The following is a 26,336-nucleotide window of genomic DNA, read 5'->3' as shown; positions in this document are numbered from 1 at the left end:
GGTGCACAGCGGACAAAGCCATCCCCACCCGCCCGGGCTGCGAGCGCGGCCCCGCGTGTTGCGCCCGCTCTGCGGTGTGCGCGGCTGCCCCAGAACCTCCCCGGGAGGCACAGTGGGTGGAGGGGCGCTGCCGGCAGGACGCTCGTCTCGCCCTCAGCTGCCCCGCACAACCTCCGATCGCAGCTGTTGGTGTCACCTTCCCCCACCTGGCTTCCCTCGCCTCCGCCCTTCCCCACCTCCTCGTTATACCAAGCCCCCTGCTCCCAGATCACGTCCCCTGTCCCAGGACTCCTCGAGAGCCTCTTCCAACCCAGCTGCAGCAGATTGCAACACTGCGTGCTTAAAGCCTGCGGCTCCCGGTGGGACCAGCAGAAACCCATGAGCCTCACCCTGCCTGCCACCAAGGGGCCACCGCCCCCTCCACAGACTGGGTGACCCTATGGACCCCGCACCGGCCCAGGGTCAGGCCCTGTAATAAGCAAGGTGAAGGGAGCTCTGGTGGCTTCGTTCTTAAGGCATTTAACTGCTAACCAGAAGGTTGGCGGTTCAAACCCACCAGCCACTCAAAAGAAGGAAAATTGGGCCATCTACCTCCGTAAAGATTTACTGCCTTGGAAACCCAAAGGGGGTCGCTCTGAGTCTGAATCGGCTCGATGGCAGTGAATTTGGTTTTGGTTTTTTGAAGCAAGGTAAGCACAGCCCTGCTTATGCTTATTTACTCGTCTGTAGTGGACAGTCCGTCATGTTTCCACCTGTCCCAGGTTCTGCTGCTGGGTGTGGCTGGCACCTGTTTCCCAAGCCCACAGCCGCCTCCTGTGGAACCTAAGCCTCTTTTCCCCTTGACAGTCCAACAGGGATGGAGGATCCAGTCAGCAAGCTAAGCACAGCCTTCCTTGCACTTACTAACCTGGAACCAACAATTCCACGTGGTTGTCAGCATATCTTTCATTTCATGTTATTTGCTCCAGATTAGTAATTAAGCACAAAGAAGTGTGTGCTTACCTTACTGGGTAACCCACCCCTGCCACCAGTCCCTCACCCTGGATGCCCTCCAGCCCACCCGGCTGTCCCCTACATGTGCAGAAGGAGCGTCCCAGGAAGGCCTGGCTGCATTAGCCTGGCTGGGGTGGAGGGGACAAGGGACACCCGCAGGCGTGGGCTGAGGCCAGGCTAGAGGGGCCAAGAGGCGCTCATTCGTGTACGGGGTCGCGGGCAGCCTGAGTGGGAAGCTGGGCTCTGGACCTAAGGGGCCTAAACAAGTGGCCTGACCCAAGAGGGGCCTCAAAGGAGCAGCAGCTGTGGGGCCCGGGAGGTCAGCTGAGCCCAGGTCCTGGCCCAATGTGTCAGGACGGTGGCCAGGCACAGGGACCCCACCTTGCCCTGCCCCACACCCCCAGGTGCCCAACAAGCTTTGCTGGCCCTTCCCACTTCACCCAGTCGGCCAGACTGTTATTTTGACTGGGTGGCCTTGGGCCTCAGTGTCCCCTTCATGGGACAGTGGACTGGGGGGTGGACAGGGGTAAAGGGAGATGTGGTTTGGAAGCTGCTGGCCCGGTGCCGGCCCAGATGGCTGCAGGAAGACGGAGGTCCAGTGGGCTCCGAGAGTGCTAGCCCCTCTGCCATTTCCCCTGACCCTGCACATGGCTGCTCTGCCTGCCCCCCTTTGGCACAGGACCTTACACTTCACTGACAAAATGGGGCCATCTGCTGGTGAGACCCCGAGACTATACCCCCTAGTCACCCCTCAGGTCTGGAACTGCTCACTCCTGAACTCACTCCAGCCTAACAATAGGCAGGCACAGGGGGTGAACATTTACATCAGGTAGATACACTCTGTGGTGGTTGTTTGTGTGTCATCTTGGCTGGGCCTGGTTGAGTGGCTGGACAGCTGGTGGTAGTTATTCCCCACGATGAGACTGACAATCCACTCCATGGTGGGACCTACCATAAGCAGCTGAGTAGCTCCTTTGGGAATGGTCCCTAGTTTATGGCATGCTTGGACCCTGCATGTAGCCGTGTCGTTATTCAGCAGCCTGCCATGCTCTGCTGACCTTGGGACTTTCAATGGACTTGAATTCATGGCCTGCCCTGTGGTTTGGTAACATCAGGACTGTGCCGTTTTATTTTTTGACCTTGGGCTTGTTAGCCTCAGCAGCCTATAGCTGCCTGAGGAAGAGATGCCTCCAGCTTCAGTGGGCCTGGAGCAAGAGGCCGAGCTGAAGCCCAAGGTCAAAGGGCTTTCACACAGCCCCTAGAGCCTGGCATTTGAACTCAGACTTCTAGCCTCCAGACTGTAAGAGAATAAACTCCTGTTTGTTAAGGCCGTCCCGTTTGTGGTGTATTCCTGTCAGAGCGGCCCTGGGAACCAGAACACACTCCTTGGAGAGGTCAGTCATAGGAGGACAGAAGGGCAGTATCTGCACAGGGAGACAGCTCGGGGGGTGAGCTGGGAGGGAAGCACACAGGGAAGAGGTGACTCCGGGAGGAAGTGGGCAGAGAGCTGGCCCACGCTGGGAAACTGCAGTCAATGTCATGAGACAAAACGGGTATGAACTGCTATATGGAAGATTAATTTGCTCTGTAAACGTTCACCTAAATCACAACAAAAAAGTTAAAAAAGAAGGGGGGCCATCCTGCACTTCGCCCCCTTCTGGAAGTACCTGCCACACCAACTCCCCACAGCCCCCTTCACCAGCGTCTCATCTCTCAGTCTCCCAGGCGCTCCTGATCTCAGCGACTTGCTCCTCCTTGGTAACAACACACAGACCCGTAGGGACCAAAGGTGACATCCATCCTGACGTGAGTCCCCTGTGCCCATCTGCCCACTCGCCTCCTTGGGCTCTGCACGGTCAGGGGCTCCTCAAGGCGTGGCACCATATCCACCAGGTCCGGGATCACCTGCCAGACTGCCCCAGCCCCCAGCTCCACCCATCCCGCACTCAAGCCAAAATCCTACAAGCCTCCCTCAAGTCTCTTCCTCTCACACCCCACACCCAATTGGCCAGAACTATTACTTCGTCAACCTTCAAAACATCCAGGTTTAAAGATCTGAATGGATGGACACAGAGTCCATGTTCGTGGAGGGAAGACTCAGTATTATTAAGATGTCAGTTCTTCCCAACTTGATCTGTAGATTGATCTATAGATAGGCTGTTGATCTATAGATTCAACGCAACTCCAATCGAAGTACCAGCAGGTTATTTTGTGGATGTCGACAAACTGATTCCAAAGTTTAAATGGAAAGGTTCAAGAACAGCCAAGATGACACCAAAAAACAGAGCTAGGGCTCGACACCAGCCACTTCGACACTCGCTAGGAAGCAACCAACCGTGCTCGGGACAGTATGGTGGTGAAGGAACAGACAGCCCGGAAGGAGACTGCTTGAATCACTTCTCTTAGAAGGATCCACACAAGGCTGCCTATGAGGTGGAGGTTAAAGATGCCCCAAACGTCCAACTCTGCCAAACTGCCACGCTACTCCGTCATGTCTGACGTCAACTCCTCCTCCTGCCCTCAGCACTCTCCCTCCCGTCTCCGGATTCCCTATTTCACTATAAAGTCTCAAGAACTCCCGGACTCCCAAGGAAACGGCTCACAAGCTGGTGGTGATGGCGGAGGCTGGGAGGCTGTCAGGCTGGCAAGTCCCCGGTCTGTGGGTACGTCTGGAGGATTCTCCCCAGTCACGTGATTGCAGGGGTTGGAGAACCCAAATTGGCAGGTCAGATGACCCGCTGCTGCCTCAAGTCCAGGGGCGAGATGACGACGAACCAAATGCAGGACCAGAGCAAGAGAGTGAACCTTCCCAGAGCGTCACATGCACACCCTCACGGGGGCACAGGGCCGTGACGAGTCCCACCCTCCAGCAACAAAAGAGTCAAGGTAATCCCACTGTAAACGGGCAGAAGAACCAAACCCAAACTCACTGCCACGGAGTAGGTTCGGGCTCACCCCCCCCCACCAGGTCTCTGAGATTTATGGAAGCAGATCACCCCATCTGCCTTCAGCAGAGCAGCTGGTGGGTTTGAACTGCTGACCTTTTGGTTGGCAGCCAAATGCCTTATCCACTATGCCACCAGAGCTACTCCCAAACGGGAGCAGAGAATAAGATTTACAATACGTCACAAAATGGAGGACCATGGCTAGATGGACCACAGCAAGCAACTCACTGCGCTGCCCACACCCGTCCACTTACAGTCACGGGATCTCTGGGAATGGAGCAAAGCCGATACACTGAGGAGAAGACATGGTGCTGGGACAACTGAGAATTCACATGCAAAAAAGGAATCCAGACATACGGTTCATGTCTTCCACAACAGTTAAAATCACACACGCAAATGTAAGATGCAAAACTACACAACTTCTGAAAGCTAACAGGAGAAAACGGAGGTGACTTTGGGTTTGGTGATAACTTTTGAGACAGAACACCAAAAGTACAGTCCATAAAAGAAGTAAATGATAAGCTGGACTTGGTTCAAACTGAAACCTTCAGCCCTGTAAGAGAGACTGTTTAGAGAATGTAAACACAAGCCACCAACTGGAAGAAAATATTTGCAAAACACATTCCTGGCAGAGGACTTGTACCCAAAATCCACACAGAAATCATAAAGTCAACACTGAGAAAACAGACAACCCAATCACAAAATGGGCAAGATATCTGAACAGACACCACACCAGGGAAGGTAGGCAGCAAACAAGCACATGAGAAAATGCTCGTGAGTCATGTGTCACTGTTGTTGTTGTTGTGTGCCATCGAGTCAGAACCGACTCATAGCGACCCCTCCTTGGGTTTCCAAGGCAGTATCACTATGGAAGTAGATTGCTCAACCTTCCTTCCGAGGAGTGGCTGGTGGGTTTGAACCACCAGCCTTCTCGGGAATTACAAATCCAAACAACAACGAGATCCCACGTCACAGCTGTCAGGGTGGCTAAAGTCCAGAACACTGACAGCACCAAGTGCAGGCAGGGATGTGGAGCGACAGACTGTCATCACCAGTGGAAAGGCAAAATGGAGCATCCAGTGTGGAAGACAGTCTGGCAGTTCCTACAAAGATGAACGTAGGCTCACCTTACAATCAGCAACCGTGCTTCTCTGTCTTTACTCAGGTGAGATGAACCGTGAGTCCACATACAGCCCACACGCAAATGCTTAGAGCAGCCTTATCCACAGCTGCCCAGGACTGGAAGCCAGCAAGATGGGCTTCAATAGGTGAGTGGATAAGCTGTGGTGTGTCCATACAGTATTATCCGGAAACAAAGGAATGAGCTCTCAGGCCATGAAAATACATGGAGGGATCTTCAATGCACGCTGCTAAGTGAAAGGAACCAGTCTGAAGAAGCTACTTTCTGTACAATTCCAACCACGAGACACTCCGGAGAAAGTAAAACCATGGACACAGTGAAGACGTCAGGAGCGGGCAGGTCATCTTAAGGCACTTCGTATGTGGCACTGAATGGTGGCACTGTGTGATGCTGTCATGGTGAGCACATGACATTATGCATTTGTCAAAACCCATAAGACTCTGAAGCACAAAGATACGTCCTACTGTAAGCAGCATCAGTAACCACATGTGAAAAACACATCTGCACCCATTCTCCGACCACTTCCCACAGCAGGACCCAGCCAAGCCTGGGTCACCCTCACCAGGAGTGGGGCTCCCCGCTAGTTCGGGGCCTTGTGTCCAGCAAGGCTCTCCTGCTGTCCTCTGCCTCCACTCTCCCCTCAGTCCCACCCCTCCAGGGACACTGGCCTCCGGGATGTGCCTCAGGCACCCCCAACTTGTTGTGACCACAGGGCCTTTGCACAGATCACGCCCTCCCCCTGGAAAGCCCTCCCGCAGCCCCCTGCAGCCTGCTCAGATGCCATCTTCGTAGAAGCATGACCTCCCAGCCACTCGCCCTAGAGAGCCGACACACCTCCATCCTTCCCACTGCACGTGTTCCTTCAGGGTGTGTCAGCACGTGGCATGCCTGACATTTTCACTGGCACAAGGCGGCTGAGGGCAGCCGCATGGGACCTCGGGAAGGCCGGCCGTGTCCCGCCCCAGCCCGACGGAGCCCACCTCTCCCAGCATCCTTGAGCCTGACAGCCCTGCGTCGGGGCAGCCGGGGGCTGGGGGGCAGGTCGGCCAGGAGGCCGGAGCCACAGAAGCCCAGGCCACTGCTGCGGTTCCTGAGCACCAGCTTCAGCTCCTGGTTCTCCTGCATGAGCTGCACCAGCCGCCGCAGCTCCTCGTTCTCCTGCGCCAGCCGTTGGATCTCCTGCCGCAGACCCTCGTAGCTGCTGAGAAGGGACATGCTGGGCAGTAGGGTGGCAGCTGGCCGGCCCCTGGGGAGCTGGCCCGGGGCTGCACCCCTGCCACTGTGAGGTCAGCGGCTGCATTCCACATTCCAGGGCTCCACAGGCCAAGCACCCTGGGAAGGCTCCTTGAACTTTGACCTCTGCTCCACCCCCCACTCGGGGCCTGACAGCCAGCAGGTACCCAGCCCTGCTCCAGGTCCCAGGTCCCAGGTCTGGGGGTGGGGGCCCTCCTGGGGGGTGGAAGGGTCTTTGTTCCCACCTGGCCAGCTGTGCCTCTGGGAGGAGGGGCAGGGACAGGTGTGCCTCCCGCAGGCCACCAGCCAAAGGAGACACCATGGCTGACACCCTGGCCACTCAGCCCCTAGAAGTGTGAGGATGAATCTCTGGTTTACAGCCACCTGCTCTGTGGCATCTTGGAGCCACAGCCTGAGGTCGGGGCCCACCCCAGGGCATCTCAGAAGTAAGGCCTGGTGATCTCTTGGAAAACCAACCACTGGAAACCCTGAGGCACACCTGCCCTCGACCCCTGGGCCCTGATGGGTAGCGGCTCAGCAGCTGGCCTGGTTTAGGGCACGAATGGACCCTGACTTGTAGAGCAGGGGTGTCGCTGTGGAAGGGGCACACCATTCCCTCCTGGGGTGTCACTCTCCCGGGGTGTCACCCTCAGGGTGTCACTCTCCGGGGGTGTCACACTGCCGGGGTGTCGCTGTGGAAGGGGCACACCGCCCCCTCTCTGCTCTGTACGGTGCTGCAGAGGCTGTGCCGGGGGCGGCTACACAGAGCTGGCTCTGCTGAACTTCGGTGTCTTTAACTGCAAGGCAGCTTTAATTGCACAGAAGCTCACACCCTGGGACACTGTTAAATGTGGCTCTTCGTGGTGAAAATCATGAAAAGGCCTGTCTCCACTAAATGCACAGCATCTGCGTGCAGGGAAGTAGTAATAGCCCTTCCAGCCAGAGTCACTGTGACTCCCACCAGATGAGTGGGTGGGGATATGCAAATGAGGTGTTTGTGGCCTACCGAGGGGATTGGATAGCTTGTCAGTGATGTAAGTAAGGGGCATGGCACCCTGTAGGGATGGTGGTGGTGGTGTCAGGTTCCATCCAGTCCGCTGAGACAGTTCAGACTCCCTACGTACAGCAGAACCTTTAGGGGTAGGGCCATAAAACTAAGGTGCATGGAGCCCTCATGTGGGGATTGGTCGGTTTTGCACCCCACTAGGCTGGAAAAGAGCCATCCCTGGGGCAGAAAAGGGGTCCCACTGCAGTCAAGAAAGAAGAGCCTTTGGACCTGCCACCCTGTGCTGAACCTCCTGACCCAGGAGACACAGAGCGAACTGTCAACACTTCACTGAGATAGCCAGACACGAGAGACGAGACACAAGACAAGGCAACAAGCAGGAGCAGAGGAACAGTGGGGGCAGACCCAGCAGCGGACGCGGCAGGAGGGTTAAAGAGCTGCCTCCTGAGTCAGTCAGATTCTGAGTCAACCCCACGATCGTGAGCATTTTCTTTGAGTTCTGTGTGGCCACTGCAGTGAATTACAGAACACAGCAGAGAAGCAGAGAGGCTGTGGGAGGGGCGGCTGGTGTGGGAACCGGTGAGAAGGCTGGAGGGTGCAGGTGTATCTGACCTCCACGTGGTAGGAATCAGCCTCAGGCTGTCCCAGCTTCTGCTCATCTTCCTCCCCATCAAGAAGTCACAAGAGATGAGACGCTGTGCCCACGCCTTCTCACAGCAACAAATCAAACTGCAGACTGCCCAGCAGGTGACAGAGAAAACCAACGAAAGAAACGCAGCTAAGACCACATTCGCCCTCGGAATCAAAGGCTGCGCACGCGCTAGGCTGCACCCCCTCGGGGGCCCCCAGAGTGGCTGCCTCAGAGATACTGGTCCCCCGTGCTTTCACTCCCAGCAGCTTCTGCAACAAATTGCCACAGACTCAGAGGCTTGAAACAACAGGAATCTGTTCTCTTACAGTTGTAGAGGCCAGAAGCCTTACAGGGCTAAAAGCAAGGTGTCAATAGGGTCAGCTCTGACTCACAGCAACCCCGTGTGCGACAGAACAACACTGCCCACGCCTGGGCCAGCCTCACAAGCCCTGCTATACTTGAGCCCATCACTGCAGCCCCGTGTCAATCCATCTCGTTGCGGGCCTTCCCCTTTCTCGCTGACCCTCCACTTTACCAAGCATGACATCCTTCTTTAGGGAATGGTCCCTTCTGACAACATGACCAAAGTAGGTGAGACCAAGTCTGGCCAGTCTCGCTTCCAAGGAGCATTCAGGATGCACTTCTTCCAGGACAGATTTGTTACTTCTTATGGCAAGCCATGGTACTTTCAGTATTTTTCGCCAACACCACAACTCAAAAGCATCAATTCTTCTTCGGCCTTCCTTATTCATTGTCCAGCTTTCACATGCATATGAAGTAATTGAAAACACTGAGGCTTGTGTCATGCTCACCTTCGTCTTCAAAGGGACATCTTTGCTCTTCAGCACTTTAAAGAGCTCTTTTGCAGTGGATTTGCCCAGTGTACGTACACAGTCTGATTTCCTGACTTCCATTGGTGTTGATTGTGGAACCAAGCAATATGAAATCTTTGACGACTTCAAACTTTTCTCCATTTATTGTGATACTGTTTCTTGGTCCAGTTGTGAGGATTTTCATTTTCTGTGTGTTGAGGTGTAATCCATACTGCAGATTTTAAACTTCATCAGTAAGTGCTTCTAGTCACTTTCACTTTCAGCAAGCAAGGTGGTGTCATCTGCACATTGCAGGTTGTTAATGAGACCTCCACCAATCCTGATGCCGCATTCTTCTTCATATAGTCCAGCTTCTCTGATTATTTGCTCAGCATACAGAGTGAGTAAGTATGGTGAAAGGATACAATGTTGATGCACTCCCTTCCTGATTTTAAACCATGCAGTGTCCCCTTGTTCTGTTCAAACAACAGTCTCCTGGTCTATGTACAGGTTCCTCATGAGCACAATTAAGTGTTCTGGAATTCCCATTCTTCTCAATGTTATCCATAATTTGTTATGATCCACACAATCTAATGCTTTTGCACAGTCAATAAAACACAAGTAAACATCTTTCTGGTATTCTTTCCTTTCAGCCAGGATCCATCCGACATCAGCAGTGGTATCCCTCATTCCACCTCTTCTTCTGAATCCAGCTTGCATTTCTGGAAATTCGCTGTCAATATACTGCTGCAACTGTTTTTTAATTATCTTCAGCAAGATTTTACTTGTGTGTGATATCAATTATATTGTTCAATAATTTCCACATTCTGTGGGATCACTTCTTTGGAATGGGTACAAATACGGGTCTCTTCCAGCCGATTGGCCAGGTAGCTGTCTTCCAAATCTCCTGGCATAACTGAGTGAGTGCCTCCAGTGCAGCATCTGTTTATTGAAATATCTCAATGGGTATCCCGTCAATTCCTGAGGACTTGTTTTTTCCAAGTTCCTTCAGTGCAGCCTTGACTTTTTCTTCAATACCATTGGTTCTTGATCATATCCCACCTCCTGAAATGGATGAACATTGACCAATTGTTTTTGGAACAGTGACTCTGCATATTCCTTCCCACCTTCTTTTGATATCTCCTAAATCATTCCATATTTTGCCTGTAGAATCTTCCAATATTTCAACTCAAAGCTTGAATGTTTTTCTTCAGTTCTTTCAGCTTGAGAAATGCTGAGCATGTTCTTCCCTTTTGGTTTTCTAACTCCAGGTCTTTGCATATTTCATTATAATAACTGATTTTGTCTTCTTGAGCTGCTCTTTGAAATCTGTTCAGCTCTTTTATCTTATCATTTGCATTAGCTAATCTCCGTTCAAGAGCAAGTTTCAGAGTCTCTTCTGACATCCATTTTTGGTCTTTTCTTCATTTCCTGTCTTTTTAATGAACTTTTGCTTTCTTCATGGATGTTCTTGATGTCACCCCATTAATTCTTCTGGTTTTCATTCATTGGTGTTCAATGCATCAAATCTATTTTTCAGATGGTCTCTAAATTCAAGAGGGATATAGTCAAGGTCATGTTTTGGCTCCGTGGACTTGTTTTAATTGTCTTCAGCTTCAACTTGAACTTGCAAATGAGCAGTCGATGGTCTGTTCCACAGTCAGCTCCTGGCCTTGTTTTGGCTGAAGATACCGAGCTTCTCCATCGCCTCTTTCCACAGATGTAGTCGATCTGATTGCTGTGTACTCCATCTGGTGAAGTCCATGTGTACAGCCACCGTTTGTGTTGTTGAAAAAAAGGTATTTGCAATGAATAAGTCATTGGTCTTGCAAAACTCTATCATGCAATCTCCAGCATCATTTCTGTCACCAAGGCCAAATTTTCCAACTACTGGTGATTCTTCTTTGTTTCTAACTTTTGCATTCCAGTCACCAGTGAAAATCAACACATCTTGATTGTATATTTGGTCAATTTCAGACTGCAGAAGTTGGTGAAAATGTTTAATTTCCTCATCTTTGGCTTTGGTGGTTGGTACATAAATTTGAACAATGATAGTATTAACTGGTTTTCCTTGTAGGTGTATGGTTATTATCCTGTCACTGACAGGATAGATCTTGAAACATTCTTTGTGATGATGAATGCCACACCTCTTCAATTTGTCATTCCCGGCATAGTAGATCATATCGTTGTCTGATTCAAAATGGCCAAAACCAGTCCATTTCAGCTCACTAATGCCTAGGATATTGATCTTTATGTGTTCCATTTCATTTTTGACAACTTCAAACTTTCCTAGATTCATGATTTGTACATTCCATTTTCCAAATATTAATGGATATTCACAGCTGTTTCTTCTCACCTTGAGACATGCCACATCAGCAAGCAAATAGGGATCCCAAAAGCTTTACTCCATCCACATCATTAAGGTCGGCTCTACTCTGAAGCAGCAGCTCTTCCCTAGTTGTATTTTGAGAGCCTTCTGACCTGAGGGGTTCATCTTCTGACATATCGGACGGTGTTTCAGGGCTATTCATAAGGTTTTCACTGGCCAATTCTTTGAGAAGTGGATGGCCCCATCCTTCTTCTGAGTTTGTCTTATTCTGTAAGCTCTGCTGATACCTTTCCACCATGGGTGACCTTGCTGGTATTTGAAATAGTGGTGGCATAGCCTCCAGCCTCACAGCAACACTCAAGCCACCACAGTACAACAGACAGAAGAGTGGTGGAAAATGTGGGGATAGGACCATGCAAATAAGGAGACTGTTCAATTTTGCCATCCCACTAGCTTGGCTTAAAATGAGCCCTCACAGAGGCAGACAAGGGGACCTCATTACCACCAAGAAGAAAAGATGGGAGCAGAGTGTGTGTGTCCTTTGGATCCAGCTGAGAACCTCCTGGAGTCAGGAGACAGGGAGAGAGAGCTATAAACCACAGACGCCATAAGACAATGAGAAGTGGCCTTAGAGAAACTGGTAGCAGGACCAGACCAGTTTGAGACGCTGCAGTGGGCTCCCCAGCCTACACAGCAAGGCAGTTAGCACGGGTGTGCTGGCCCACGGAGCGACAGAGCTGAGCACCTTCTGGCAGAGTGAGGGGCCTCCGGGCATGCGGTGGTGTAGCTGGAGCTTTGCAACACTTGCCCAAGCAGGTGCCGAAGTCGGTCTGGCCCAAGAGGCCCAAGGGCCAGGGAGAGGCCTGCCTGTGGGCACAGCTGAGTCATTCCTGATCCTGAATCGCAACGGCTACCTCCCTAATCACTGTGAGTACGGTCTGTGTGGCCAGTGCAGTGGATTACCGAACCCAGCAGAGGGCCGAGAGTGCCATCGGAGGCACGACTGGTGCCGAATTGTTAAAAAGGTTGGAGAGAGGACATCTGTCTGACCACCCCTCACAGGCACCAGTCTTGGGCTGTGGCTCTTGATCCTCCTTTCCTCTGGGGAAGTTAGAGGAGGGCAGCTGCTGCCACCACACCATTTTTACAGTTGGCACGGTGATTTATTTTTTTTATTTTTGACATTCTCTCTCATAAGGATACTTCAGGCCCCATGGGCTAATCCAGGCCCGCCTCCTCCATCCAGGATAGCTGAGGGTGGAGGAGAATGACCCATCATGGCCTGATGGGCGTCAGAGTGGGGGAATGAGCTCCCCAGTGGGAACTCTGGCCGCTAGGAAATGGGAGACAGGAGGTGCTGGGGCAGGAGAGCCCCCTCATATCTCCTTCCCGGAGACACAACAGCAATTCCTGAAGAGCAAATCCAAACGGCCAAGCCATCGGACCCCACGGAGGTGAAATGCTGGAATCCACCAGGGCCAGGAAAGCCATGTGGGATAACACCCCGCAGGCTGGCCGGCTTACTTTAAAGCTCTTAACGTTCACCTCTGGTGGGGGAAAAAGCAAAACAAGAACTCACACACATACAACCTCCACCCAGAAATTCTACTCCCTGGGACACACCCACTGCCCATCCTGGGCGTGGCCAGATTACATCTTGGTAAGAGCACCCCTTGGGTATCGAGGAACCAATGAAAAATTAATGAGAGCTCCACAGGACTATTTGGAGAGATTTTGTGAGGAATTTATTGAATGAAAAACAGAAAAGCATGAAATGATCCCATTTTTTAAATAACCAGACAGCCCAAAGTGCCTGTGTGGCTGTATGTGTACAGATGCGTGTGTTTGTGTATGATTTGTATGTAAGCAATGGGAGTACGGAGAAAAACATGGAAGGAACCACTTATCAGCTTATTACGGTAGACGGGGGAGGGGGGCGGCAACATAAGAACCAAGCGAATGAAAATGAAAGCTGCCCTATATAGAACATGGCTCTGTGTGTGTGTGTGTGATGCAATATGGTGTCTAAATGGTAGGCAAGCAACAGGCAGGAAACGTGTCTGCTAGGACAGTAAATGTTTCCAGGCCAGCAGCCGCTGGCTTCCCCGGCCAACCTCGAAGGCGGCTCCAGGACTTGCAAAAAGAAGCAAAGCCAAGCCAGCTGCAGCCAGGGACTGAGCCGGGCTGGACCGCCGGGCTCGGCACCCTCACGCCTCATGGTCCCTGCCAAAGAGACGTACCCAGCGGATCTGGACAGGCGTCATGCACCCACCAGCATCCCGACGCCCGGGGGCGACTGAAGGGAACCCCAGACTCGAGCCGCGTTAGGGTTTCGAAACCGGCCGCGGACACAGATCTCCACCTTGGGCTAGGGGAGCCGTCCTTCCCCAGGACTTAAAATGGGGAGCCGAGTCGCCGGAACCATAGTTCCCGCAACCCTTGGTGACATGACCGCCGGAAACTTTAGTCCAATAACCGGAAGTAGGAAGCTCGTCCGCCAGAAACAGAGCGCCTGGGAAGTCGTAAGTAGTGAGCGGGGCCGCTGGGAGCTGTAGTTCTTTTTGAGCGGGGCGGGCGACTCGGCGGCATGGCGGGGCTGGAGCTGCTCTCCGACCAGGGCTACCGAGTGGATGGGCGGCGCGCCGGGGAGCTGCGCAAGATCCAGGCGCGGATGGGCGTGTTCGCGCAGGCCGACGGTTCGGCATACATCGAGCAAGGCAACACCAAGGCGCTAGCGGTGGTCTACGGGCCTCACGAGGCGAGTGGGCGTGCACCGACCAGGCTACTTCAGGGCGGGAGGAGGAATCAGGCTAGGGGGAGCTGCGGGGGGCGCGGGGCGCTCCTCCGCTCACGAAGCTGCGGCTGGAAGGCTTGCACTTCACTCAAGAGTAAAAGCCAGAGCCTTTACATGGACGTTGCACCGTGGTTTCGCCCTTCTGATCGGCCTCAGTTCCGGGCGCGTCCCAACCGCCCAGCCGCTGCTCTCGGTCACGTGCCTTGCTCCTTTTTCCACACGCTATTCCGGCGCTAATCCGACGTCAGTGTCCTGATAACACCCCACCAGGCCACCTTATCTACGTGGGAAGTCTTTTCTCCTAAAACAAACACTCTCATTCCTTTCTTTGCTTTTTGCATCTTTCCCTCAAACATCAATTTTATCTGTCTTTCTCAAATTCATGAAACTTATCTGTCTCCCATCCCATTAATAGACAGCTACCCAGCCAACCGACTGGAGGAGAGCCATATTTGGGTCCATTCCAAAGACAGGTGATCCAACGCAATGTGGAAATTGTGGAGCACTATTACTATCATATGCAGACAAAAATTTACTGAAGATAATCGAATGGTTGCAGCAGTACATCAACCGGGAACTGCCAGAAATTCAAGCCAGATTCAGAAGGGGACAGTGGAACAGGGAGATCACTGCTGACGATGAGATTTTTGGCTGAGAGCAAGGAATACCAGAAAGATGCTTATCTGTTTTATTGACTATGCAAAGGCTTCAATTGTGTGGATCATAAATTATGGATGACATTGCAAAGAATGGGAATTCCAGAACACTTCATTGTGCTCACCTGGAACCTGCACATAGTCTAAGAGGCAGTCATTCTAATAGAACAAGAGGATGCCATGTGATTTAAAATGAGGAAGGTGTGCACTAGGGGTGTATCTTTTCACCATGCTTATTCAATCAAAGTGCTGAGCAGATAATCCGACAACCTGGACATACGGAGAAGAACACGGCATCAAGATTGGAGGGAGACTTATGAACGACCCATGACGCAGATGGCACAACTTTGCTGAAAGTGATGATGGCTTGAAGCACTTACTGATAAAGATCAAAGACTACAGTCTTCATTATAGATTACACCTCAACCTAAAGAAAACAAAAACCCCGCCAACTGGACCAGTAAGCAACATCATGATAAAAGAAGAAAAGATGGAACTTATCAGGGATTTCATTTTACTTGAATTCACAATCAATGCCCATGGAAGCAGCAGTCAAGAGATCAAAGGACGTATTGCATTGGGCAAATGTGCCGCAAAAGACCTCAGTAAAGTGTTGAAAAATGAAGATGTCACTTTGAGAACTAAAGTGTGCCTGACCCAAGCCATGGTATTTTCAGTTGCCTTATGTGCATGAGAGCTGGGCAGTGAAAAAGGAAGACTAAAGAAAAACCAGTGCCTTTGATTTATAGTGCTAGTGAAGAATATTATACACCCAGAAGAGTGAACTAATCTTTGAAGCAGCACAGCCAGAATGCTCCTTAGAAGCGAGGCTAGGAATACTTCGTCTCACGTACTTTTGACATTTTGTCAGGAGGAACTGGTCCCTGGAGAAGGGTATCCTGCTTAGTAAAGTGGAGGGTCAGCAGAAAAGGGGAAAGCCCTCAAATGAGATGGATTGACACAGTGGCTGCAATGATGGGCTCAGACAGCAAGGACTGTGAAGATGGTGCACAACAGGGCAGTGTTTCGTTCTGTTGCACAAAGTGTCGCTGACCTGGAGCCAACTTGACGGCACCTAACAACAGCTGGAACTACACTCCTTGAGGCAGGGCCTCTGGGCCATTCTGTTCACTGCTGTGGCCCCAGCACTGTAACAATGATGCCAGCGTTGGCACCAAAGATAACTGTCTGGTGAACAAGCCTGTAGCCCAGCTTTCGCAGTGAAAGGAACCAGAAACGCAAGGGTCAGAGGGTGGGAACCAGTGGGGCCTGTTTGCAGAGCAGAAAGGCTGCTTGTCAGGGAGGGAAGGGATGATCCCAAATGAGGCTGAGGGGTTTCCAGGGAGGGGAGGATTTGGGAACTTGTAGACCAGGGAAACAGGCGATGCAAAATAAACCCAAGCCTGTCAGGCTTGCTGTCTGTAATCACACTCTGGCTGCCAAATGGAGGATGGAGAGGGGTGGGGTGTGGATGAAAAGAGGGAGGCAGTTTCAATAGATCCGATGCCAGAGGTGATGGTGGCTGAGATGGCCCAAGTGGCCCTCCCTCGGGGTACGTTTTAGAGGTGAAGTGGTCGTATCTTGTGATGTTGGGGAGGGGGCTGAGGTCTGTGTTCAAGCCAGAGGACGGAGTAATATGCTGGGAGTGGCCTGGCTCACACACCCTTTCCTCCCCAGATCCGGGGCTCTCGGGCACGAGCCCTGCCCGACCGCGCACTAGTGAACTGTCAGTACAGTTCAGCTACCTTCAGCACAGGTGAGCGCAAGCGGCGGCCACATGGGGACCGCAAGTCATGTGAGATGGGCCTGCAGCTGCGCCAGACCTTCGAGGCAGCCATCCTCACCCAGCTGCACCCTCGCTCCCAGATTGACATCTACGTGCAGGTGAGCAGGCAGCCACCCTCAGCCTGGGCATGGGCCAGGAGGGTGGGCTGGGGGCAGCAGCTGGGCAGACTGATGACCTTGGGGGCTCCCTGCAGGTGCTTCAGGCTGATGGTGGGACCTATGCGGCTTGTGTGAATGCAGCCACCCTGGCGGTGCTGGACGCCGGGATACCCATGCGGGACTTTGTGTGTGCCTGCTCAGCCGGCTTTGTGGACAGCACGGCCCTGGCAGACCTGAGCCACGTGGAAGAAGCAGCTGGCGGCCCCCAGCTGGCCCTGGCCCTGCTACCAGCCTCAGGTCAGATTGCGCTGCTGGAGATGGACGCCCGGCTGCATGAGGACCACCTGGAGCAGGTGCTGGAAGCCGCGGCCCGGGCTGCCCGTGATGTGCACACCCTGCTGGATCGTGTGGTCCGACAGCATGTGCGTGAGGCCTCCATCTTGCTGGGGGACTGACCACCTGGCCACCAAACCCTGAATAAAGCTCTGTTCCTCTGCCCGCGTGTGCCTTGCTGTGCTTCAGTCCCCGAGGCATTTCCACACCCTGCAGTCTGTCTGGTGCTGGCTCCCCCATCTATCAATTGCACACCTCCTACAGCCTCAGGATTCACACCTGAAGAGGACAATGGAGTTGGGCCAGGCAAGGGGTCCCTGGGTGGCTGGGTAGGGAGATCAGCATGCCAGGACAGGCTGAAGAAGTGAGCCATAAGGCTGGGCCTGACAGGAGGAGCCTGGCCTCTAGACTCGGTCTGCCTCCAGGGGCTCTGAGCAGGGGGCTGAGGGGACAGCCAGCAGCTATGGGTACCAGCATAGGGGGCCATCTCCCACGTCCTCTGGACCATGGCTCCGAGCGAATGTCCCTTGGGTCCTAAAAGTACACCAGATGCCTGCTCGCCACTGTCCTTTTCTCTGTCGCCGCTTGGACCGTCACGGGTCTGACACCCTCTGCAAGCTCTCCTTCCACCAGCCTCCTCTCTGAAGGTGGGCAGCCTCCACCTCCTGCCACACACCCCTGCAGGGGGTACGGGGCCTCCCGTCCTTCTCACCCACCCCACGGCCGCTACGGCCTTTCAATGTCCAAACTTCGGCCTTCCACCCGCTTGCCCTTCTGAGCCGTCTCTGACTCTCCTGTCAGGCGGCGCCTTCGTACTGCCCGTCCCTCCCTTGCCAGCTCGACCCGCGGTCGGTCACCTTCACCGCTCTTCCCCGGCTGTGCGGCCCCCCTGCCTGCCTTCCATCCGCCGCTCCAGGTCAGTCTCCAGTTCCGGGCCCAGGTCTGCCCGGGGCACACCAGCCGCTCCCACCGCCCCCTTCCGGCCGGCCTCCGCTCTGGGCATGCGCCGTGGACGCGGGTACCGCCGGGACCGGAAGTGCGGGCGGCAGGGAGCCCCGAGTGACTGGAAGCGCGGCCGCGGCGGTCGGAGCTGGCGGCTCGCGCCGCGCCGCCCCGCCATGGGCCTCCTATCGGACCCGGTGCGCCGGCGCGCGCTCGCCCGGCTCGTGCTGCGCCTCAACACGCCCCTGTGGTGAGAGCGGGCCCCGGGAAGGCGGGGGCTCCCGGGCCCGGGGCTCGAGCCGCTGGTGGCGCGCGTCCGTTCCACCTCGTCCCCTTGCCCTCCCTCCCGCCGGCCCGCCCGGCGTCCCAGGTGTCGGTCTTTGGGTCCCTCGGCCCGCCCCCTGGGCCCTCGACGTGGACCTCCCGCTCAGGTCCCGGCGGCCCCGCCGCCGCCTCTCCCCGCAGCGTGCTGAGCTACGTGGCGGGCATCACCTGGTTCCTGGCGCTGGCTTTCCCCCCGCTGACCCAGCGCACTTACATGTCAGAGAACGCCATGGGCTCCACCATGGTGGAGGAGCAGTTTCCAGGCGGAGACCGTGCCCGGAGCTTTGCCCGGGACTTCGCTGCCCACCGCCGGAAGTCAGGGTGAGTGACCCCGCCGTGGGCGTGGGTCCCGGTGGCGCCCCGGCCAGGGCCCCTGCTCAGGGCCTGTCCTTGTGTCTCCAGGACTCTGCCGGTGGCTTGGCTGGAGCGCGCGATGCGGTCGGTGGGGCTGGAGGTGTACACGCAGGCTTTCGCCCGGAAATTGCCCTTCCCGGATGAGACCCGCGAGCGCTATGTATTTGGGGGCTGGCACTGTTTTGGCGGGGAGGCCACTTGGTCGGGAAATGGCAGGGAGCCCTGGGGCCAGGGAAACTCTTGGTGAGGGGTGTTCTAGGAACAGGAAAGGGGTGTTTCGGCCCTCTGGTGGGTACAGGCTGAGCCCCTCCCCTACTACGCACAGATGGTGTCGGGCACCAACGTGTATGGCATCCTGCGGGCCCCACGCGCTGCCAGCACTGAGTCCCTGGTGCTCACTGTGCCCTGCGGCTCTGACTCTACCAACAGCCAGGCCGTCGGGCTGCTGCTGGCGCTTGCTGCCCACTTCCGGGGTGAGTCTTGGGCTGTGAGCCAGGGAGGGTCTGGCTGCCGCCCCAGGCCAGACTGACCCTGTATTTGGCCTTCAGGACAGATTTACTGGGCCAAGGACATCATCTTCCTGGTGACAGACCACGACCTCCTGGGCACTGAGGCTTGGCTCGAGGCGTACCACGATGTAAACGTCACTGGTGGGTATCCGCAACCTGTCCTGGCCCCTCCTCGGCACTGGCCACCAGTTCCCACTTTCTCTGGCGACTAATTCCCACCCCAACAGGCATGCAGTCCTCACCGCTGCAGGGTCGTGCAGGGGCCATCCAGGCAGCCGTGGCCCTGGAGCTGAGCAGTGATGTGGTCACCAGCCTGGATGTAGCCGTGGAGGGGCTCAACGGACAGCTGCCCAACCTTGACCTGCTCAATCTCTTCCAGACCTTCTGCCAGAAGGGGGGACTGCTGTGCACCCTGCAGGGCAAGGTGGGGCTGCCCACAGTGGGGCTTGGGGCTGTGGGGAGCATTATCTCACGATGTTCTTGCACCCCCAAGCTGCAGCCCCAGGACTGGGGATCACTGGACGGACCGCTGCAAGGCCTGCAGACACTGCTGCTCATGGTGCTGAGACAGGCTTCTGGCCGCCCGCACGGCCCCCATGGCCTTTTCCTGCGCTACCGCGTGGAGGCCTTGACCCTGAGGGGCATCAACAGTTTCCGCCAGTACAAGTACGACCTGGTAGCCGTGGGCAAGTAAGTGACTCTAGTCTGTTGTCCGTGCTTGGGCCCTCACCTGGGCTGCTGGCTCTGGGATGGCAGGCCGTGACACTGTGTGCACCTTCAGGGCCCTGGAAGGCATGTTCCGGAAGCTCAACCACCTGCTGGAGCGGCTGCACCAGTCCTTCTTCCTCTACCTGCTGCCCGCCCTCTCCCGCTTCGTCTCCATTGGCCTCTACATGCCTGCTGCCGGCTTCCTGCTGCTCGTCCTGGGGCTCCAGATATCCCACAGGGGCTGCCACACCTCTCACCAGGGTCCTTGACTGGGCCAGTCTCCCATCTTCCTCTGGATGGGGCACGGGCCTGTCACCTCCCACCAGGGTCCTTGACTGGGTCACTCCCCCATCCTGCTCTAGGTGGGGGGTGAGCTTGTCATACTTCCCATCATGGTTTTTGACTGAGGTACTCCCTTGTTCTGCAAGGGGGGGGGGGTGAATACCTCCCACCCGGGTTCTTGACTGGATCACTTCTCTGTCTTGCTGTGGGGGTCACACCTCCCAACAGGGTCCTTGACTAGGTTCCTCATTCCCTGTCCTGCTCTGGGTGAGGGGCAGACTTGTCACGCTCCTTGTCAGGGTCCTTGACTGGGTCACTCCCTGGAACTGTGGATGAAGCTCCATGAGGCTGGAGCAGGCCCAGAGCAGGCTGGGGGGCCCCCTGGACACGTTCTCCCCCTCCCCCCAGCACAGGTGACAGTGCCTCTCCAGGGATCAGGGTGGGCCCCTGGTGTCCTGGGTGGTAGTTCCTTAGTTGGGGTGGGGAGGCTCCTGGGGGAACACTGGTACACAGCCTGCCTTCAAGCAGTCCCTGTGCCCCGCAGGGTATGGGGCTGGCCTCCCTTGTGGCACCGCTGCTGATCTCACAGGCTGTGGGCCTGGCCCTCTACATCCTGCCCGTGCTGGGCCAGCACGTGGCGGCCCAGCACTTCCCGGTGGCCGAGGCCGAGGCTGTGGTGCTGACGCTGCTGGCCATCTATGCTGCGGGCCTGGCCCTTCCACACAACGCTCACAGGTGAGGAGTGCGCTGGGTGCCCTGGGCTCACGAGTAGACCCGGTGGGCTCCTCTGAGCTGCGTGCCTTGCAGGACGGTGAGCACACAGGACCCGGACAGGGGCTGGATGGCGCTGAAGCTGGTGGCCCTCATCTACCTGGCTCTGCAGCTGGGTTGCATCGTCCTCACCAACTTCTCACTAGGCTTCCTGCTGGCTGCCACCATGGTGCCTGCTGCTGCACTCGCCAAGCCCCGAGGGCCCCGGTATGTGCCTATCACTGCCTTCACAGACCTACTCCCCTCATGGTGGGCCTACTCTCGCCCCTTCCACAGAGGCACCAGAGTTCTTGACCAACCCACCCTGCCCCTCAATTCTCAGCCTCACACAAGCCTGCCCTAACTCTGCCTGATGCCTGTGCGCCCCCAGGCCCCTCTACGCCCTCCTGCTGGTGCTGACCAGCCCAGCAGCCACTCTCCTGGGTAGCCTGTTCCTGTGGCGGGAGCTGCAGGAGGTGCCGCTGTCGCTGGCCGAAGGCTGGCAGCTCTTCCTGACGGCTCTGTCCCAAGGCGTGCTGGAGCACTACACGTACGGCGCCCTCCTCTTCCCAACAGTGGCCCTGGGCCTCTACCCCTGCTGGCTGCTCTTTTGGAATGTACTGTTCTGGAAGTGACAGCTGTGGCTTTGACACAGCCCCACCCTCCTGGGCAATAAACACGTTTTCTTCAGCTGCCTTAGGCCCCTGGCCATGTGGGGCAGGAATGGGGATGTGGTGTTCCATGAAGGGTGCTCACGGGTCACTGCCCTCGTCCAGCCGCGGTGTGGCACTCCAAACACCGTGGGTAGGACAGTGACCACCCAGCTTGGTCGGGACTCTGAAAGGGACACAGCCCGAGCCCTGTGCCTCTGTGGGCCCCAGCCTGGTGCTGTGTATGCAAGGTGTGCTGGGGCTGGGAGGCCTACAGGATACTGAGTACAGAGAGCTCCCCCCTGGGCTGAGTGGCACCGAGCTGGAGCGGCTATGGGAGGGCCAGGGAGCAGAGCATACTACCTGCACATGGGTACCTGGGTGAGCAGCCAAGGGCCCTGCTGGATGGAGAGCCGAGCAGGGGGTGCCAGAGGGCCAGCTAGGTACAGGTGAGCATGGTGGAGGGTGCTGGAGGGCTGGCTGGGATAGGCCCACACTCCAGAGCCCAGGGGGATTGCCATTCCTGCTCTGAGAGGACCTGAACAGGTGAGTCTAGTGTCCGTGGAGGAAGGGGAAACAGTGTGACCCTTTGGAGATGCCAAGGCCACAGCTGCCTCAGTGGCTCATTTGGCAGCCTCATCCCGTGCAGGCTGGAGGTCGGGTGCCGAACTTGGTACCTTCTAGTGTACATGGGTGGTTTCTGCCTGGGCCTGACGTGGGGCCCTGCCTGAAGGGGCTTGGGCTGTGTGCCCCCCCCCACACCCTGGGTCAGGCCAGGGGTGGTCTGTGCCACTTTCCCTGCAAACTTGTCTGTTCTGGTGTGGTATGGGTGTCCAGGGGCTAACATCATTGGAACTTGGCCAGAGCAGGAGACTTGGAGAAAAAGGGGGGGGGGGTAGGAAGATCCCTGAGCCCAAAGGGCCAGGGATGGCCAAGCCAGGGTCTCTAGAGGCGGCCTGGTGGGTCATGCCAGCCTGCTGGGCTGGGTCTAACCATTGGTGGTGGAGAAGGGGCTGGCGTTGGACTTTGTTCTGGAGGCAGAAACAAGGTGGAGAGTGGAGGCCACGCCACCACCCACCTTTCAGATACAGGGCTTTCCATGTTGTCCTCAGACCCCTCCCTAGATCTGCCTGTGGCCATGTACCAGCTAACGGGTGCTGACCAGAGGATGCCCCCTCAGGCCAGTACCCCATGCCCAGCCCAAGGCTGACCTTGGCCCACAGGGACCTGGAGACACCATCAGGATGTGCTGTGGGCATTCATCCTACACCCTGCTCCTGAACCCCACCCCGGGCTCCCCCTTCTTGATGCCACCTCTCCCTCCCAAGTTGGTCTCAAGGATGTGTGCCTCCACCTCCACTGAGGGGTGGGGACCTCTGCTCTTCTGGGCCCCAGGCACGAGGTCTCCTCAGAAGTCCTGTGGCACCCCCAGGGTGAGTATAACTCAGATCCGAGCCTTCATTACATAGCCAGAGGCCCATAGCTACGCGGATAAACCTCACCCCTCAGTGTCCAAGACGGGCCACACCACCTGACCTGCTCTTCAGAATATGCTCGTAACCACCAAGAGAGACCCTGGGCTCACTAAGCTGTCACTCCCCACACGCCCCTCCCCTCAGCCCCTGACAACCAATGATCTGCTTTATGTCCCCTGGATTTGGTTATTTCAGACACTTCTTGTAAGTCACACGACCTGTGGCCTGTCAGCCTCTTTGACTGAACATGTCTCCCAGGCTTAGCAGGTTATCCCATGTATCAGGGGGCCATTCCTTTTGCTGACTAATAGTCCAGTGTGTGGGTTTGCCACGTTCTGTCTGGCCCTTCATCATTGGATGGACATATACCTTGTTTCCTCTGCTTGCTGTTTTGAACAACGCTGTAAGGAACATCTGTGTCCAGGTTTGTGTGTGGACATAGGATTTCAGTTCTTTTGGGTATATACCTAGTGCTGGAATTTCTGGGTCACTCAGGAATTCTAGTTTAACTTTGAAATTGCTGCTTTTCTAAAACACCCGCACCATGTTACATGCCCACCTCAACAGACGAGGGTTTCCCTCTCCCCATGCCCTCATCAGTGCGCATCACTTCATGACTTTTGTGGCCATCCTAGTGGGTGTGCAGGAGGGTCTTGTGCTTCTAGTTGCATTTCCCTGGTGACTGACAGTGTCGAGCATCTCACAGGTGGTTAGCTTGCTGGGCTTTGGTACCTTCAGAGACAAATCCATTGTAATCATTTATTCCTAACACATTTTATTTGTTAGAGCAGCCTTAGATTTTCAGAAAAATTGCAGTGAAAGGGCACTGTCTCGTTGACCTGCCCCTCCCCAGTTTTTCCTGTTAACCCGCTTGCATTCCTGTAGTACACGTGTGGCAGTGTATGACCAATATTGGTACTTCATCATCAGCTACACCCACAGTCACGTGTGGCAGTGTATGACCAATATTGGTACTTTATCATCAGTTACACCCACAGTTTGTATGAGGGGCACTCCTTGTGTTGTACTGTCCTATGGGTTTTGACAAATGCATAATGTCATGTGTCCACCATGACAGTATTACACAGAATGGTTTCCCTGCACTGAAAATGTTCTGACCCCCACTTGTCCACCCCACTCTCCTCCCCGAGCCCCTGGAAACCACTGATGTTTTCACTGTTTCCATAGTTTGGCCTTTTCCAGAACATCATAGAATTCAAATCAGTGCAGTGAGTTACTTAATATGGCTCTTCTAGCCATGAATAGATTTGATGCATTGAGCACCAATGACTGAAGACCAGACAAGTTATAGGATGACATCATATTGAGGAAAACGAGGTCATTAAAAAGCCAGGAAAGGAAGAAACAGATGTCAGAAGAGACTGAACGTGCTCTTGAATGGAGAGTAGCTAAAGGTAGTGGAAGAAATGACGAAAGTCTTGAACGGGAGAGTTCTGAGGGCAGCCCAAGAAGGCAAAGTAAAATATCCTAATGAAATGTGCAAATGCCTGGAGTTAGAAAATCAAGAGGGAAAAACACACTTGGCATTTCTTAGCTGAAAAGACTAAAAAAAAATCTAAGCCTTGACTTGCAATTTTAAAGGATTTTATGGATAAAATATTGAATGATGCAAGAACCATCAAAAGAAGATGGAAGGAATAGAGTCACTGTCCAAAAAACAAAACAAAAAAAAGTCAGTGTTCCACTACTTCAAGAGGTAGCATATCATCAACAAGCGATGGTGTTTTAGTTACCTAGTGCAGCTCTGACAGGAATATACCACAAATGGGATGGTTTTAAAAAACAAGAGTTTATTCTTAAGAGTTGGAGGCGCAAAGTGCCAGCCTCTAGGAGCTGGATGAAAACCCCTCAACCTTGGGTTTTAGCTCTGCCTCCTGCTCCTGGCTCACTGGACCTGGAAGCTTCACTCAGCAGCTGGCTGCTGAGGCTGACAAGCCCAAAGTTGACAAGTAATAAGGCACAGTCCCAATATTACCAAATCACATGGCAGGCCATTCATTCAAGTCCATTAAACATCCCAAGATCGGCAGAGCATGGCAGGCTGCTGAACAATTATATGGCTACATGCAGGGTTCAAGTGTGCCATAAGCTAGAGACCACTCACCAAGGCTCCTCATATAAAGGAAGCAGACCACATCCCTAAGGCAGCTACTCAGCTGCTCACAGTAGATTCCACCATGGAGTTGACTACCATTCTCATCATGGGGAATACTACATCCAGCTGCCCAGCCACTCAACCAGGCCCAGCCAAGTTGACACACAACTTTAACTATCACAAATGATATTGAAGGAAAACAACCAAGCTGCACTGAGGGCATTGGCAAAAAAACAAACCCCCAGGAATTGACAGGATCCCTAATGAGATACTTCAACAAAAGGATACAGTGCTGGAGGCACTTGTTTATGCCAAGAAATTTGGAAGACAGCCACCTGGCCAACTGACTGGAAAAGATCCATATCTGTACCCATTCCAAAGAAAGGTGATGCAACAGAATGCAGACATTATTGAAAAATATCATTACTACCATAAGTAAAATTTTGCTGAAGACAACTGAAAAATTATTGAAGCAGTATATTGACAGGGAATTTCCAGAAATTCAAGCTGAATTCAGAAGAGGATGTGGAACGAGGGATATAATTGCTGATATCAGATAGATCTTGGCTCAAAGCAAAGAATACCAGAAAGATATTTACCTGTGTTTCATTGACTGTGTAAAGGCATTTAACTGCATGGATCATAACAAATTATGGATAACATTGCAAAGAATGGGAATTCCAGCACAATTAACTGTGCTCATGAGGAACCTGTATATAGACCACGAGGCAGTCATTCAAACAGAACAAGGGGATACCTCATGGTTTAAAATAATGAAAGGTGTGCGTTAGGGTTGTACCTTTTCACCACAGTTATTTAAGCTGTCTGCTGAAGCTGAACAATTCAAGAAGCCGGACTATATGGAGAACATGGAATAAGGATTGGAGGAAGACTTGTTAACAACCTGCCATATGCAGGCAACACAACCTTGTTTGTTGAAAGTGTGTGTTGGCATTTTCCAGAACATTATATAGAGTTGGAATTGCAATGAATTATCAAGCACTTACTGATGAAGATAAGTATGGATTAATCCTCAGTGTAGCCTGTTACTGCCTCAATTTAAAAAAAAAAAAAAAAAAAAGCTGAATCCATAAACATCATGATAAATGGAGAAAAGTTGAAGTTGTCAAGAATTTTGCTTTTAGGGAGTTCCAGCAAGATGGCGGACTAGGCAGAAAGACTGCACAGATCCTCTTCAACAAAGAAAAGGGAAACCAATTAACACAGACACAGAAGATAATCCTGGACCCCTGAGCCTTGAAGGGAAGGATATAGAAGTGGACTAAAACCCAACTTGCAGAAGAATTTGCGTGAGAATACCAAAAAAGGAGACATATGGAGCTGTGGTGTGGCAGTGGTGGTGAGCAATCCTGACGGCACAGACAGCTTGCAGATTCCCGAGTGGTGGTAGGACTTAAGAATTAACCTAAAAATCACCCTGCTAGCCAGGGACTGCACGGAGGACTGTG

The 26,336-nt window shown here is 54.0% G+C and overlaps 2 protein-coding genes across 2 annotated transcripts; both read left to right on the top strand.

The window, feature by feature from the left end:
* The first annotated feature begins 13,677 nt into the window (after nt 1–13,677).
* On the top strand, nt 13,678–16,879 carry EXOSC4 (exosome component 4). The gene is made up of 3 exons (XM_007956075.2): nt 13,678–13,848; nt 16,218–16,424; nt 16,520–16,879. Exons 1-3 carry the CDS (start codon nt 13,678–13,680, stop codon nt 16,877–16,879), a joined length of 738 nt encoding a protein of 245 aa, XP_007954266.1.
* Nucleotides 16,880–17,875: 996 nt separating this feature from the next.
* GPAA1 (glycosylphosphatidylinositol anchor attachment 1) lies at nt 17,876–21,261 on the top strand. The gene is made up of 12 exons (XM_007956073.1): nt 17,876–17,949; nt 18,165–18,344; nt 18,426–18,537; nt 18,703–18,850; nt 18,926–19,027; nt 19,114–19,310; nt 19,380–19,576; nt 19,668–19,821; nt 20,194–20,289; nt 20,421–20,611; nt 20,684–20,854; nt 21,018–21,261. Exons 1-12 carry the CDS (start codon nt 17,876–17,878, stop codon nt 21,259–21,261), a joined length of 1,866 nt encoding a protein of 621 aa, XP_007954264.1.
* The last annotated feature ends 5,075 nt before the right edge of the window (nt 21,262–26,336 follow it).

Source organism: Orycteropus afer, unplaced genomic scaffold (assembly GCF_000298275.1).
Source record: "Orycteropus afer afer isolate SDZICR_OR568_19922 unplaced genomic scaffold, OryAfe1.0 scaffold00574, whole genome shotgun sequence".
Classification (NCBI taxonomy): Eukaryota; Metazoa; Chordata; class Mammalia; order Tubulidentata; family Orycteropodidae; genus Orycteropus; species Orycteropus afer.
The sequence above is the reverse complement of the archived record's forward strand: the minus strand, read 5'-3'. Positions and strand labels throughout refer to the sequence as shown.

Coding starts and splice junctions, on each gene's coding strand:
- EXOSC4 (XM_007956075.2), top strand. CDS start 13,678: ATGGCGGGGCTGGAGCTGCTCTCCGACCAGGGCTACCGAGTGGATGGG. Junction 13,849..16,217: donor TGGTCTACGGGCCTCACGAG/GCGAGTGGGCGT, acceptor TTTCCTCCCCAG/ATCCGGGGCTCTCGGGCACG. Junction 16,425..16,519: donor AGATTGACATCTACGTGCAG/GTGAGCAGGCAG, acceptor GGCTCCCTGCAG/GTGCTTCAGGCTGATGGTGG.
- GPAA1 (XM_007956073.1), top strand. CDS start 17,876: ATGGGCCTCCTATCGGACCCGGTGCGCCGGCGCGCGCTCGCCCGGCTC. Junction 18,345..18,425: donor GCCCACCGCCGGAAGTCAGG/GTGAGTGACCCC, acceptor TTGTGTCTCCAG/GACTCTGCCGGTGGCTTGGC. Junction 18,851..18,925: donor GCTTGCTGCCCACTTCCGGG/GTGAGTCTTGGG, acceptor TTTGGCCTTCAG/GACAGATTTACTGGGCCAAG.